General features: G+C 41.7%; 1 protein-coding gene across 4 annotated transcripts; it reads right to left on the bottom strand.

Annotated features, from left to right (window-relative positions):
- Positions 1-476: 476 nt before the first annotated feature.
- golm2 (golgi membrane protein 2) lies at positions 477-13810 on the bottom strand. 4 transcript variants are annotated; one of them, XM_071905917.2, is made up of 10 exons: positions 12755-13810; positions 8598-8652; positions 8300-8402; positions 7498-7588; positions 7067-7190; positions 6087-6170; positions 5647-5943; positions 4965-5102; positions 2944-3111; positions 477-1593 (listed from the first exon to the last, which is right to left on the bottom strand). In XM_071905917.2, exons 1-10 carry the CDS (start codon positions 13079-13081, stop codon positions 1517-1519), a joined length of 1464 nt encoding a protein of 487 aa, XP_071762018.1. In that variant the 5' UTR covers positions 13082-13810; the 3' UTR covers positions 477-1516. The 4 variants fall into 4 exon arrangements, with proteins under 4 accessions (XP_071762018.1, XP_071762019.1, XP_071762020.1 ...); XM_071905918.2 differs by having other exon boundaries at positions 6087-6167; XM_071905919.2 differs by lacking the exon at positions 2944-3111.
- Positions 13811-16786: the final 2976 nt, after the last annotated feature.

Below are 16786 nucleotides of genomic sequence, written 5' to 3'. Positions count from 1 at the left end.
ACACACCCCCTTGCCTCTCAAAAACACAAGCCACAGTCTGCAGCCAAGAGCTTCTTGCTCGTGTTTGGTCTTTTGTACGAGTGATTCATAATGACTGAACATACAGGTGTAATTTTTGAGACAAAATGTCAACGAATGATTGTGATAAAATCTAAAAAGATAGTTCTTACTGCATGCGGCATATACTCAACATACATGTTTTTATCACTATTTTGAGAGAAAAGTACATGATTCTTTTAAATAAAATAATAATTAAAAAAAACGAACTAAAAAGCTAAACAACCTAACAATCTGCAAGCATCAGCAGCCATGTAAGTTGCGCTTATTGCAAAAAAAAAGAAGAAAGAAATGTTGCCTGGATGCTTCACTTTGTAGTTGATAAGATTCCTGGTAACACGATTGAATAAGGAGGAAACCTGTCTCATTTCTACATCTGTATGGATTACAATGCACTGTATCACAATTGACAAATGACATGAAGCATCACCTTTAATAAAATTAAATTACATTCAATATGCCTTTCCATGAGAAATCAATTTTCCTGGCTACACAAACAGAATTGATTTCATGTTCAGCGATTTCCCTAAATGTAAAGAATTAAGTCTCCTCAGTACAAATGGTAACAGTTCAACTACATATGTACAAGAGACCTAATTAATGGAAGCAGGTGTCTGTCAGTTAGTTTCATATGTGCTTGCTTCATCTTTGCACATGATGGAGGATACTAACGTTGGTCTAAATATTGCTTAAGCATCAGTATTTTGCTCAGTTTGATTATTAATAAAGATTTCCAAATGCATGCAATGGCATCCTTTAAAAAACAGAATGAGGAGCACTTTTTAGTGTCTGTCAGAAAAAAAAAGAAAATGGTTTAATAGGCCATAAGCAAAGTCCTTGGCATCAGTAACGTTTTCCCATTGCTCTAAACGCAGAATGGGCATCCATATAATGTCCCAAAATTGTGTGAGAGAGGCAGAGTGCCCAATCAGTCTCTTTGACAAGCTTCTCAGGTAAAAAGTTTGTTTTTATCAAGCAACAGCAACCTGAAAAGAAAGAGCAAAAACAAAACAAAACACAGGTTGACTTTGAGGTTCAGATGGATGAGTCAACAGGGCTCTTTCAGATACTCCATTGTGAACCATCTGCCACCTTCATGTTCATTCAGAGGCAGTAAACAAAGAACAAAACTGAACAGTCAATGTACAGTATATCATTATTACTGTTGAATGTCATAACTTAAATCCACATTTGCAAATTAACAGCAGCTCAGGACATTGCCATCATGAATTGTTTCTTATATTCTGTGATGTTAGGTTACTCTGCACTGACTGATTCATTAGTTGCATTGTCTATTTTTCAAAATAGTCCATGACCATTAAGGATGCATCCTATAAATTCTTAAGCATATTGATGTCCAAACTATTTTGCCAAGAAAGACCTTGGTTGTCAGAACCGGCTGTCCCAGTATAGAGGAAGGTCTGAATATAAAGTGAGATACAAGTGTATGAGTTCCTATTCAGAGAATGTCAATGGCTTGATGTCGTTTCCCATAATCCACGGCTCGATCTCCTTGCATGTCTCGATCCTCATCATCTGGAAAAAGAAAGCAAGCAGAACATTAGAGATTTGGTATTTGACAAAACTCTTAACAACTGTAACACTACTCAGTTATCACATAAGTAAGCTTGCTATTATAGAAAAAAGTTATTACATATCGATCGTCTCAACTATGACCTACTGTGGCTAGCTGACCAAACACAATCACAGTGGAACTCCAAAGACATGAAGAGCTTCATTCCAAAACATTTTTCATCCATAAGGGGAAGAACATTTTCTCTGATATTTATTAACCAGGATTTCCAAAAACACCATACCCTCTAAATGTTACTATTTTGCAAGCACAGGTTTTAAGGCAGCAAGTAACTTAATATCTTGTCGATATATTAATAATATTCCACAGTCAATTTAGCCAGCAACAATGCCATATTTTTCAAATGGTGGATATCTCATTTTGGGATGAAACTCTTTAATATATTTATGCATAATATTTACGTCCCTGTTGGCCATCAATATATGACCTACACAAGGTAATCCTTGATTGAGTTTAGTCATTTAAACCAGAGAATCCAATTCCATTGTATACAGACTGAACAATAAACACAGATTAATACATGGAAATGACTGCGCTTTTCTGCAACAAAACCAATCACAGTTGCATTCTGTAATCACTGGGCTGAAATTACTAAAATTAAGTTTTTGAATGGATGAAAACACACAAATAATATTCTCTAAAACATGGCATGGTAGCACTCAAAACACATATTAAAATTCTAATCTAATAGGCAATTAGAAATTAATGGCAGGAAACAATAACACATGATCACAAAAAAGTCACGGGCATGCATTTCAATCTTTCAAGGAGAACACGGACACATTCACAAACACAGTAGGCTATATTTATCTACTGGTCTAGATGTGGGTCAGAGATGTTTGGTGGGCACAGACAGGTGGCATAGCTAAAGGGAAGCACAGGCAGGAGAGAAAACGCTGGATGGAAAATGAAGTTACACTCACAGAACCGTAAGTTCCTGGGTCAGGTTTCCCCCATACATGGAAGAACAGGGTCCTAAGATTTTTTACTGTGCCTACACAGTGATGAATGCCTAACGCAGTTACTCATCTTGAATTGCATACGTAGCAGTCCTGCTTTGACCCTGTAGGTGTTTTTAAGTCACAATGCTTGGAAGTCTATAGATATCTGTAGTTTCTGTTCTTAAGAGTGGATTCAAGAACGAAACTCAGGGTGCTGTGAGCTACTCTAATGTGGGAACTGCTGGGACAAATGCAGGGGGGCAGCAGCGGGACAGGAGTGGAGGGAGGGAGCAAGGGAGGAATGGTGGATAAACATCTGGACAGGCAGTCCAGTCCCCTGGCCTGGCTCACCTTGGACGTCTTCCTCCCCACCATCACCATCCTCTTCCTCATTGTAGGCCAGTTCGGCCTGCTTGTCGGCCTCATACTCACCCACGTTCCCATCATCCCCATTGTAGTCCGCCAGCTTAGAGCCGTGCTGCGGATCTACTGGGGACTCGTTCTCATCAAAGAACCGGCCTGCAGGAGGCAGAGAAGGGCCTCATCAGGAAGGGAGGGAAGCGGAGGCAGTTGTAGGGAGAGAGGGAGGAATGGGTGAATACTGCATAACGAATGCATGAGGGAATGACTGATCGCATGAAAGAGGATGACGAAAGATAAGGAAGATGGGTGAATGGATGTATCAAGAAGGTGGTTGAGTTTGGCATAAGAGTAATGCAAGAGTGTTTCTGATGAGGGAAGCAAAGTCAACCATGGACTTCGATACGGTCAGTCAAGGTGATTATGAGGGACTGTGAAAGTCTTTGCTTGAGTTTTAAAAGCACATTTCCTCCTCCTCAAGCATAGTGATTCCCCTCACATCCTTCAGTGTGAGCAGGGTGGGAAATTAACTTTATGAGCCACTAGCCACTGTGTCTGGCAGATTCCCAAATTCGACCAGCCACTCACAGTTTTTAACAGCCATTTTTTAAGATCAATGTTAAAAAGCTGAATATGATAAAAACATAAGCCGCGCATGTCATAGGCTATTATAGTTCATGTATTTATTCAAGTATGCTGATAATGATGGAACGCCTAAAGCAGATAATATTGACAATATGACTAAAAGAAGCTACGTAAATCTAAAATTAAGACAGAGAGAGTACAGAGAGCAGAACCGAACCAGCCAGTCGCACATCTTGCCTTGCTTGTCGTGTCGCCACTTCTCATTGAAACATCGCTGTTTTTTCTTTGACTCCAAAATCTCCTCCTTCACTTACTGCAGCGCACCACCTGTCTTATTATCCGTGTCTGCTTAACTCCAACAATATGTCGCCGCCACATTCTGTTTCCAGTTTGACAGTTTTATTTAGCCTCAGGGTGGACAAGCTAAACTGACATAGTGGGCGTGAGGCTGCCCGATTTAAAGCATTACTTCATAACGAGAATTCATATCAAAACAATTTGTTTTGAAACTACGTTGCTAAGTACGGTGCCCGGGAGTGGTTATTGGAAAGGCGAAGGCATATCACACTTAGCAGACGTTTACAGTGCATCAGTGTCACTGTGAGAGCACACTTCGATTTTTTTCCCCCAGTTTGAGCAAACTTTGTTTACCCGTCACAGTGGCTGGTGGACCTAACAAATTTACCAGCCACTGCCAAAAATCAGATGCATTTGACGGGAGTTAATTTCCCACTGAGTGTAAGTACAAAACGAAGCAGAGACAGGAGATTTGAGGAAAAACGCAACAGAGCAAACTGGGGATAATCAATGTTTTAAGCAGCAGAGCTGAAGAGGGTGGGATGGATGTGTAACGGGAGAGGGAAGAACGGAAGATTTAAAAACAGAAGAGAAGGAGGGAGAGAAAGGCAGCAGAGCAGAGCAGAAGCCAGGCAGCAGGACAGGATCATCTGGGAGCCAGGAGCGTGTCGTTTGTCTCCTCTCCTCTGCAACTGAGCCCTCTCTCTACTCTCTGGCAGTGCTTCTACCCATATTCAGACATGCCTCACATTCAAACAAATCCTCGGTTAGAAATTCTCACTCTCATGGAAATGTGTTATACAGGAGCAGGGAGGTAACCGATTAGGAATGGGGAAAAACCAAACAAAATTCAACCAGATGGCACCACACCACATTGTGTATTACTCTCTGCGTGGGATTGATACACATCACAGAGCGCTGGGAGGCAGCAGCTAAGCACAAAGACAGCGCTAACAGGAAGTATACGTGTGCTTAAAGCTCTTTTTCAGTTGACACGCGTAATGTAAGATCTTCTATTTCCCCACCCCTTCCAAATCAACCACCGACCAACCAGTTACCAACAAACGCCCCTCCACCCACAACCTCCCTCGCCAATTATTCCCTCCTCTAAGTGTCTTGGATGCACTCACTCTGGCGGTGGTGTAGCGGCTCGGCTGGAACTTGGTCTTTGGCATGGTGAGGCTGGATGGGGTTGGGCACCTGGGCGGGGTTGGGGGGCAGAGGAAGCCCCTTCAGCTGTCCACCATCTCCTTTCACATTATCAGGAGCTGAGAATGAGAAAGAGACTTAAGTTCTGTTGGATGTGTGGCCTACGCCCAAATACCAGAAGTCTCTAGGTGTGCTTTGTTTGAATAATCAATAACGTGGCACAATGACCAAACTCCCTCCACCCCTGCTAGGAAAAAAAGGCAATCAGCTGCAGCATGGACTCCTACTTTTCAACCAATGTCTGGTGAATACCTTTTGAACTTTTGCATTCCCAACTGAAACTAACATTCATAAAGTGCAGTGTGGTAGCCGTACTGGGTGTGGTCTTTAATGTGGCACCACCAGTTTTGAAGGAGTACGTCTTCAGTATCCACCCAAGACTAGGGGAAATCCCCCCCCAAAAAATGGAGAAGCTGCCAAGGAGTCCTGTGCCAAGATTACGATCCTCTTCCCTTGCCCTCAGTCACTAAATGTTCAGTGAGAGAAACCTCACTGAAAGTAGAAAATCAGCATAGCTAATGTTTCAAGGAAGCTTGAGTATAAATGACCAAAGGCTAAGAAACATTTTTTTATGCTAATTGCATGGGGAGGTGCATCATGTACCTCGGAGTTGTCTGTGCTGTTCTCCAAACTCATCTGCCTGGATGCCAGCCTTGTTGTCCTCATCAATGAGAATCGGTTTGTCTGCCACTGCCTGGGGGAGCGGCTGTTGGAGGAGACCCGGAGGTGGGACCACTGCTGCTCGGCCATCCACTCTGTCCTGCTGGAGCCTGGGCTGGTCCAGAGACAGGCCCCGGCCCCCAGGGCCGTCAGCTGCGCCCACGCCAGGCCCGGCACCGGCCCCCACTACCACATCAGGAGCCTCCATGTGCTTCTGAGTGATGGACGGTTTCTTAAGGGCTGCAGATAAAGGGGGAGGCAGAAGTAAGAGAGCAGAGCTTAGACAGCAAGACAGCTTCGGTGGATGTACAGCACAACCAGGACATTCCAGTGCAGCAATTTATTGGTACTGTCAATAATGACAGTGAAAGTGCAATACTTACCAAATTGTACATCATCTATTTTTCCCACCTCACTGTCCTCAATACCAGGCATGCCAGCATCACTGCCAGGCTTGCCCATCTCTTCTGTAAAAGAGGAGAGGGAATGTGAGGTAGATAAATGATAAGCTGACATTAGTATGGATGCATGAATTCCCTGTTAGACAGTTGAGGGTGCAGTTCTTGAGAAACATACGAGTTCATTTGCAAAACAGATAAACACCATTCCTGAAAAAATAGAACAGACTGTTGTAGAACAGTTTGTAATGCTTCACGGACTTTCTGAATCGAAACCCATTTTGTCACAAAATTTTTAGTATTATTATTGCCTGGTGTAATACATTACTAGTTTGATTGTTTGATTGATATTACTTGGCAAAAAAGATTTATAGAAATGAATACAAATGGAGTTATCTGTTTTTGCAAATGAGCTCTTCAAAGATACACTACCAGTCAAAAGTTGGGACATTGATACTGATTGAATGTACTGTTTTTCATTATCTTAAAGCCATTTTGATCCAAAAGCTTACGCTTTACGCGTTTTTTTAGACAAATATAAACAATGAAGTTGATGCCTATGTATGAATTTCTTTCCAAAGCCTTTGCCTTTCCATCAAGGCAAAGGGTGGCTACTTTAAAGAATCTAAAATATAAGACTTTTTTTGGTCACTGCATAATTCCATTTGTGTTATTTCATAGCTTTGACCTCTTTACTATTATTCTAAAATGTGAAAAAAATTAAAAAAATAAAGAAAAACGCATGTGTCCAAACTTTTGCCTGGTAGTGTACATAAAGAGAAAGTAATAATCACATAATGGAAACCTCCCCAAGATTTATATTGACTATGTGCAGTTTCTCATAGTTTCTCTGGTAATGTTGTAACTAATCACATGCTACGATGTAGGGTCCGAGTGCACAGTAGTAGAAGGGAGAACACTCAAGACGGTACAAGCCTTGGCTGTCACTGTGATAGCTGCTGTACCTTTCAGATCTGGACTGTCACGCTGGTGAGTGGCCACTGTGTGGCGCTCTCCCACCGCCTCCACACCAGTCGCTCCCTCTACATGTCCACCCACCACTGCAGCCTTTCTGCTGTCCAGAACACTCTGAAGAATGACCAAAGGTGAGTCAGACAGAGAGGAGGATACAGAAAAGGGAGAGAGAGGAAGAGATTGGGTTTAAGGAATGAGGAACAGAGGCATGTAGAAGGGATTTTATGGAGATTGGGTGGCATTACCAATAGAGCTGGACTGACAAAAATGTCTCAATGACAGTAATGAGGAAATGCTATATTGCTGATTGTGATGTATACCAGAGAGGGCAGGAGGCTATCGGGTTTTGGCAGGTTTAGGAGCCTAAGCATAATCATTACCTTTGTCATAAAGATTTATTACTTTCAATTTCAATACTAACCTGTCTTAGCTTTGATGCTTCTTCCTCCAGGGTCTTTTTTGTTTCTTCATACTCTTCTTTCAGTTGTGCAATTTGACGTCCACACTGTAAACTACAATTATAACACACAGCCGTAAGTGTCACCCCCAGAATTTGGACCGTTTTAATCTCTACTATTAAAATTGATTATTACGAACAACAAAATTGAATTATTGAAACTATGACCCTGGACAGAGGACTAAATAATTTACCAGGGTCTATTGTTTTTGTCAGAAGTATAATTTTTAAACCAGGTTTTCAAACCGATCGTGAGCGGTGGTGGCAACAGGTCCCCAAAGTAAGTCACTATTGGTGTCACAAACCTCTATAGAGGTATGTACACTTAAAACTGAAAATGTCTAAAAATATCACTTTAAGGTTGCTGTTAGATCAGCATCTACTCACATTTAGAAAACAAAATAGGCAAAAAAAGATCATTCATATTGCTGACCTAATGTCAGCATTTAGGGGCACTTCCACCCATGAACCTAATTCAAGTAACAATTTCCAACAATTAGAATAACAAATCATTGTCACAATGATGATTAGATAAGCACAAATTCAAATTTTGGGAAAGTGTTTTAGTCTCTGTAGGCAAGAGCAACAAGCTAAGTTTCAACTTCTGTAGAGGCAGTGGATATAATTGAACTTGTACCAGGTAGATGCAGAATGATCACTAGTCTCTTGAGATGAGAGAAAATGGTGACATTCTTCTTTAACTCGGGGACTAGACTAGCCTCTCTGTCTCAAAGGATGAAAGGGAAGGGGTGAGGATCTGCCTTACCTCTCATACTCCAGTCTTCTCTCCAAGGTGGTGCTATTCTTCTTCACCTCCCTCAGCTGCTCCTCCTGCTTCATGAACTCCTGCTTCAGCTCCCTTAGCTGCTCTGCTCACAGCAGCGCAAACACACACACACACACACACACACACACACACATTTTTGGGGTGATTTAGTTCTTTGAGGTTTATTGCATGGTCAGTAATTCTTCCTGAAGTGAATTTCTGATTCTCTATTGAAAGACCGTGGCAGTCTGGTTGAGAGTGCCCTCTGCTGGCCAGGCTGAACAACTCCATCACTTACCTTTCAGCCTCTGGATCTCTGTCATCTGGGCTGTGACATCACCCTGCAGCTTCATCTGACAGGAGGAAGAAGAAAGGGGTTCAGAGATAACTTATCATTGACAGTCTTGCAGAATTTAGACAAAGTTAGCCAGTCTTGCAGAATGTAGCTGAAATGTCTGGTGTTTCAAAACGTCTGTTAAATTAATGACAATAGATCTGAGACTGTAATATATTGCCTTCTGAATGTGTATGAATAAAACATTCATGTGTTAATATTAGAGTAAATGTTATTAGTTAGTCCATTTGTAATTACTGTAGAAGTGCAGTGTTTGGCAACCCGTTTTCTAATTCAGCCTCTGTGCTCACTATAAGCTACTACAAGCCATTCAATAGAATGCATCGTACAGCAGGTTCTCTAGGTGCTAGATAAAGTCACCAGAAACATGAGGAGGGACAGGTTTATCTAGTTTTCATGTGTGTAAGGGTACAGAACAAATTGATGGTACTCAGTGTGACATTTCCACTGAGCTGACTAACCGGAATGCTTGGCGTTTCACAACTTCAGTTAAATGAATGACAATAGATCTGAGACTGTAATATCTTGCCTTCCAAATGTGATGTCATCTTTACCAAATTCTCATTCTTTTCTAGGAATAAAACATTCATATGTTTAAATATTAGAGTAAATGTTATTAGTTAGTCACTTTGCAATGAATGAAACCCCTTTTCTAATTCAGCCTTCTAACCGGCTGATGAGCTTATGTAAGTTCACCTTTGTTCATTCCAATGCTGAATGAATACTGCACATATACAAACAAACCTGCTTTGCAAGCTCTATCTTGCCATTACTCAAATATGTGCTGAAGAAAAAAGAAAATATGTTTTTTTGTTAAGCTGCTAACTGAATTTTTAGTCAACATAGGCATTTTGTAGGCAACTTGAAAACATATTTGAGCCATCATATGCCAGCTAATTTGGAACTGTGACTAGGCAATAAATGTTGGAACCACTTAAATAATAAAAGCCATGCATTTATTGGAAATCACTGCAAACTCCTCCACGCAGTCGAAAATCAAGTATTCAACTAGACCACGGGGTAATAATCATTATTGTTTGTCCTTTTTGTTGTAAAGCACTTGACAAAGTCCTACTGTACATAAAATTATTTTCATCATCGTCATGACTCTTCAACACCAGATTCTCTGTGACAAGCTACAGACAGATCAGAGAAGTTGAAACAAATTGGGGCCGGAATTTTCCACCCAATGTCGTTTCAGTGCTAAATGCAGACTCATGCGGTCTTCATCAGCAGCACAAACTCCTGGACAAGAGCAAAATCAAATCAGGCAGCCTCAGAATCTCTGGGGGAAATCAAGGGCTTTAATAAAACTCATAGGGAGGGAGGGAGACATAGATCCTGGACTTTAATGAGGCAGAATGCACTGAGGAGAGAGGGGACAATAATTACAGCATCAATGTCAAACATTGTGAAGATCAAAGCTTCACCCTGTTACCCTCCTTGAAGAGAGAAGCTCAGAGGTGGGGCAGCCTCTCCCTGCAGCCTGCTGAGATTGGCTATATGGAGAAGGATGACAACACAGCCACAGTTAAAGATCCAAGAACTACTGGGACAGACTATGGGCCAGGGCCTAAACACAGTTCAGTCTCCCTTTCCACCTGTGAGCTAGCATGTTTAATCCTCTGCACCCAATGGGCACAAGTCTATGATGTATGAAAGCCATTTACATTTGATCTGTCACTATTTTCACTGCAGTGCAGGCCACTGTGTGTATGCAGTATACATTTCTGTTGAAACAGGGTTGGGCTGTTGACAAAGAAAGGAGTGGAACCATTGCTATTCAACACCTGCCTTGATCTTTAAGACGGGAACAGGGAGCCGGATACTGCTGATGTTAACACCAGGAAACCAGGGAGTGTGAACTCTTTCTATTCCACACAATACCTTCCATCTTCATTAAAATATTTAAGCATTGGTTACATTTTCTTTAACCTTTATTTATCCAAAGAAGGTTTACTAGTAGATGCTGAAGCTTTGCATACAGCCAGTCTAACAGGCAACGAATCAGGAGGCTGTTTAACACAGAGAGATTTGCTTTGATCTGACTCATGGTCAGAGTGTTCGGTGGTCAGCAGGGACAAAGACTGAGAACAGGCCAAGATCAAAGACTGTATACAACCAAGGCAGTCAAACGCCTTGGTTGTTGCAAAAGCCACCAGCCAGTGTGGCGGGTGACCCTTATTGATTTATCCACCCAAGACAAATTTTCCCAGCATTTGGCACTCGGCGGGTGTTAATTTCAGACCTTGTTTGCTGAGCATATATGCCCGTCTCCAGCAACGCCCTGCTTTGCATTCATACAGTTACACACATCCACATCTGGGAGTGCCCAATATAAACAATCTTATACTGCTGGCCGTAAGTAACTACTCATCCAGGCCAGAAGTTTGGAAGGAGTTTGAAGCGCCTTGCTCAAGGGCAGCTTGTCAGCAATTGTTGAGGGAGAGGAGATTGTTACTGGTTACCTTTTTCCATCCTGATTTAGGCATTTAGGCTACTGCTATGCTATACTGGATGTGTCTCATATGTGTGCTGTGCAAGTTTAGCACCCTTGGATGGACTTCCTGATTTCATTGCAGCTCAGCTGTGGATTGACTATAAGGCCAAACCACACACACACAGACACACACACACACACACACACACACACACACACACACACACACACAGAATAAACATGCATGTATGCATGTCCATGAGAAGTCAGTCAGGCAGACTGGATGCAAATTAGAGGAACCCTCCCCTTCATCTGTTCTCTAAACGTCTCCCAGGGCAGTTGGACACACACCAGTGTTCATCAGACGGTGTTGGGACACAAAAGAGGGGAAGCAGACGGACAGCGAACTGCTGGCTGGGCCATTGGGCAGAACGACACAAGGGAATAAAGATAGCCTTCTGGTTCCTACAGAGGCCCCCCTCTCAGCCGGTACATAAAGCCCAACAAATGCTTAAAGTGCTGAGAAAATGCACGATCAAAACAGCATAAACAGGTTGAATGCAATAGGGTTGCATGGAAATACGACCATATTTTCTATTCACTCTAAGTTATGGGAAGTAGGTGGCAGTAATGTAGCAGCATGGTGCTTGTCAACAACTAAACCCACAATCTACAATGGAGTGAAAAGTGCACCAACCTAACAAACTGACTCACTATTAGTCTGACTAGTTTAAGTATTGTGTTAAGTGAATGAATGAACACTACGCCTCAGCCCATCACAGAATTTAGCATGTGAGTTTGATTGACAGCACATGCACCCAAAATTGTAGCCTTATAGCTAAGTTTTGCAGGTCCTCCATGTATAACGCATACCATTGACCAATGTACCCAGAGATCCATAAGTCAAAGCACAATGCCACCTTCAGTTTTATCTGGCCTCAATCCTCTAGGCCATTTTGAAATATGCAACAGTGGCATGAAGGGAGTAGAAGTAGGGGGCTTGTTATTAAAGACTAGAGCAGGGCTGATAACTCCAATATCTAAGATGTAATTTGTATAGAAAGAACACGATTTCCTTCAAAATTAAAAGGGATAGGCTATTGAAAACACTTAAGGGAGCCTTGAGCTGTGATTTTCTCCGAAAAAATATTACTATGAAAAAGTTGCTTCAATGTGTAGTTATGCTTTAAAGAGGTTGGTTAAACCATTCAACAGACAGGAGCAGATGGCAAGGAGTGATGGAGCAGAATACAGGTGATAGCGGCCAATGTGGGAGTCATGGGTGGGAGCAAGGGTGCAACTGGATGACAGTGACGGATTAAGTGGATGAATATTAAGTGGATACAGCCACATTTGACAACTGCAAAATAGTTCAAACCACATCTCCCATTAACATAGGCTCTCAAACTTCTTCTCCGCCAGATAGAAATGCTTTACACCACAGACCTTTTGGCAAAGGTTTTGTAACGAGGACCCCCATCTGAGAAAACTTTTGTTTTCTGTCAATATTGTAGGCAGGGCAGCCTCTGATCAGAGCAGTCATTCTTATAAATCCCCCCTAGTGCTAACTTCTAGTGAATGAACAGTGAAATTAAACTCTTTCACATTTTGCTCGGGGCCTCTCATGGACCTCAGCCTGGGGCCCACTGCTCTAACATACCTTATCATCAGTGCACTTTTTGATGAGTGCTTCGCGGGCCTGCAGCTTGCCCTCCAGGACGCTGTAGTCTCCATCCTTCTGGTCGATCTGTTTCCTGTGCGTGTCCACCTGCACCATCAGCTCCGAGTTCCGCTTCTCCAACCGGCTCCGCGCCGCGTCCGTGCGCTTCACCTGCGTCTGAACCTCCGCCAGCTCATCCAGCAAGCGGCCGTGCTTGTTGGACACTGTCCAGTAGTTGAAAGACAGTATGGCGATGATCACCATCAAGGCAATGAGAATGAAGGACGGGAGGCGGCCTCCCCGCCGGTTTGCACCAAAACCAACCATTTCAGAAAGTAGTTAAGGTTGTAACCGCAACCTACTGAGCTCGGTACGAGTATTCTCCCAGTACAAAACACATCCGTCTACGTGACATGCCGTTTATATGCGGCAAGCGCTCGGTAATGTAAAAACACCTAGACAGACAGTCACGAATGTTAAATATTTCTCACATTCTTCTCTGTTTCTTCTGTTCTTTACGCTCCTTCCTCCATCCGCACACTAGTCATCCTCTCTGCATTCATCCAATGTCAATAGATGAAATACACCCGCAGGGACGTGGCCTAGCTCATCTGGCAACGTTAAACACACTGGACGTGGACAGCCGAAGGAAGCCTTGGCAGTCAGAAGTGCAAATGCAAAAAAAATATATATTTCCGGGTTCTCTAGCAAACCCTGTCGGTCTGCATATACTGACGTTTGGATTAATTACATCACCGTCAAAGCAACGTTGATGATATCCGAGCTAACGTTAGCTAGTACATTGGATAGCTAACGTTACTAACATACTACTGTACTTGTTAGCTAGGTAGATGAGAGGAGACACATTTCCTTTAAAACAGAAAAGGCTAATCTCTTCTTACGGAGGGCGGATTTCATCCTGTTGAAATGAAACCAACCCAGCCCTGTCAAACACCAATTATAAGGACACGATTTTCCCGTTATTCCACTCTCCTCCTTGATTCGCAGCCCAGCCTGATGTCTGCGCTGTGAAGCTAACCGCAACAGTCCACATTATTTCCGATCTTTGCTGCTAAAAAGCAAATATCCTTCAAAATAAAAGTCCAATCGAGCGTCTTGCAGCACAAAGCAAGCGTGGCAGTCAAAAGCTCCTTGGTGGCAGTGGTTGGCTGCATGTGGTTTTGTTTTCTTTCAATGGGAATGGGAACACCCAAGCTCGGCGTGGCTCGTGTAGGGTTGACGTGGATGTGGATCTGCTGTAAAACATGTAACTTATAAAACTGTGACCGTTTGCATGCCGGTGGGTTGACGACGGTGACAGATGATGGACTTATGTATCCAAAATGTTCAATGAGGCGTAAAGATCAACACTAAAAATCAATATTGCAAGATGGCGACTCAAATATCGCGAGGTCTCTGCACAGTGTAAGATACTGGTGGGTGGGTAACCAAGAACCACTATCAGTGGAGTGTGGAAATTGAAATAGCTAAGGGGAATGAGTAGTAGCCTAACTGTGATATTTAGTCTAAAATACTTTTAATGGCTTTCGGATTGACTGTAAACTACTGAACACCTGACGGGAAGCCACAGCCGTGCACAAGTTGTCTACGAAATATCTCAATGTTAAATTTACCCAAACGAAAAATCATTAGGCTTTAATATTCCCATTTAGAGACATTATATCACATACAGTGGGTCTGTGGTAATCCATAGAGAAGTGTAGTATTGTGCTTCATGGTATTTTTTTTCTACTACGGTATCAGTAGGTTATAATACTCCATTATGATACATTTTTAATAATAATAATTATAATAATATTATTATTATACTTTGCTTACCACTTTCAAAGACATCCACAAGTAGGCCCTATAACAAAAAATAAAAAAGAACAGAGACAAAAGCAGACAGCAAATTGTACATAGCTGCATACACAAATAACACACAGAGAGAGAGGGCACGGGATCGTGATGTGCTCATCAAATGATGAAGTGAATTAAATCGAGCATGCCCATTTTTTATGGCTTATTTGTTATCTAGCCTACTGTTATTTTACTATGAACACATTAGCCTACAGCTGGCTGCAGCCTATTGGCTTGTTTTTGCATTATCTTACCTTTAGGCCTACTGCAGACGACAAATAAGATAATTTTCCTCGCCGGTAAAATATATTCATAAACACAATCATTTGATTCTAATTTGTGTTCCTTGCCCATGCCTGCTCTATAAGCGTACACGGGGGCAAATGCCCTTTTGTCCCTAGCTGCCCTTTTCAGATTGAAACACTGAGATAGGGGTTAAGGGGCATTGTGGACACTGATCACCTGAGGAGCTAAAAGGGGCAAATAGCCAGTCTGAAGGGCATTTATGCCTATAGCACAGTATTTCCACTATATGTAGACTATTCAACGCTGATGTTGAATACCATGCCATTACCATAACATACCAGACCATTCCATACCACACCTTACCTTTAAGAGCTTACATTGGTCAGCAGAGAGCATGTACATGAATGTTTTCATCCTCTCCATAAAATCATAAGACACTTGCCTCCTCTTATCCGGTGTGTGAAGATAAAATAGCTGTTGCTTTTTTAGATTAAAAACGAAATAAATAAATGAAAGTGGAAATTTCAAGTACTGAATAACGTAAGCAACTTTTAATAAATCAAGTGACATTCATAAATACTAATTCTGGTTGAATGCTTTGATGACCTTGTATGGGAACATTTTTTTTAGTTGCTGGAAAATGAAAATGGAAACTATCTTGTTAAACAAAGAAACTACTTTGGTTGGTTCTGTTTGATATTTCGAAGGTGTTTCATTTCTTATTTCATACCTGTAATTTTTAGATTGGATTACATAATCTCTGTGAGAGGTTAGAGATGCAAGTATATTGCGTTTTCTCTCTTGAAAGGGTATGTGCATGCCACTATGCAAAACTCAGAAATACATTTTTAACAGGAGATTTTTAAAAATTCCTTTGCATGCCCCTTGTCCCCTCTAGCATTTCTGGTGAAGTGCCCTTTTAAAGATTATTTCTGTGGCATTTCTGCTGTATTAGAGAGTGCACAGCAAGAACAGACAAAAGATGGAAGAGAGGGAGATGTGAGAAGCAACATGGGTTCCAGGCCAATTTCGAACCCAAGACGTTGCAGTTATATGATATAGGCACTTAAGTCAACTGACCCAAGAGGACCAGTTTCCATTCCACCAGTCCAATTTTGCCTTTGCCCCTTTCAGCACCTGTGCATGTCACTACTAAGTACCACAGCCAATAAGTCTTATAGAATTATTACCTGAATATTACAGGGAATTTTCATTTTCAAGTCCTAATTGCAGTGGCATAGGTTTGAGTCCCGTCTGTGCCCTTTGCTGCATGTCATCCCCTCTCTCTTTCCTACAGCAAATGTCCAATAAAGCAGAAATGCCAACACACATAATCTTTAAATGCAATGGTTGCCTGTTAGTTTGTATTTGATTTTAAGATTTTACTGATCAGCCAAGTCTAGCTATAGTACATCTCAGATCCTGCTCAGGTTTGAAGCTTGGGAACTCCTGCCTGAGGAGTTTAGACTGGCAAAATCATTGTCATCTTTAAAATAACTGCTTAATTTTTACCTATTGTTTTATTTAACTGTTTTTTCTGTCTTGTTGTCTTTTTAAAAAAAAAATCATTTGTTGTTTGTGTAGCACATTGTACTGTTGTATAATAAAGATGATGATTATGATTATGATTATAATTAGAGTGTGAGATCCACTAATACTATCTACTCTATATTTTTTCACACTTAATCTCTAGAGGCAAAGAACAGAGTTAACACATTTCTTAATGTGTTAAGTGCCCAGTCCGTGTCCTGTGATAACAGCAACAACAGAGCTGAATGCAGTAGGTTTTGTCTTTCTGTCAGGTTATATGTTTCTCCTTCATTATCATAGTGATGAGTTGATTAGATATTCACAACACCACTGCATGCAGATTGACGTAAATGTTCCAGACCGTTCATTGAAGAAAAGAAAGCAAACAAGATACAA

This window comes from Centroberyx gerrardi, chromosome 1 (assembly GCF_048128805.1).
Source record: "Centroberyx gerrardi isolate f3 chromosome 1, fCenGer3.hap1.cur.20231027, whole genome shotgun sequence".
In the NCBI taxonomy this organism is placed as follows: Eukaryota; Metazoa; Chordata; class Actinopteri; order Beryciformes; family Berycidae; genus Centroberyx; species Centroberyx gerrardi.
This window is presented reverse-complemented; position numbering and strand designations above follow the sequence as displayed.

Coding starts and splice junctions, on each gene's coding strand:
- golm2 (XM_071905917.2), bottom strand. CDS start 13,081: ATGGTTGGTTTTGGTGCAAACCGGCGGGGAGGCCGCCTCCCGTCCTTC. Junction 5,103..5,646: donor ACAGCACAGACAACTCCGAG/GTACATGATGCA, acceptor TCTCATTCTCAG/CTCCTGATAATGTGAAAGGA. Junction 3,112..4,964: donor GCCGCTACACCACCGCCAGA/GTGAGTGCATCC, acceptor TGCCTCCTGCAG/GCCGGTTCTTTGATGAGAAC.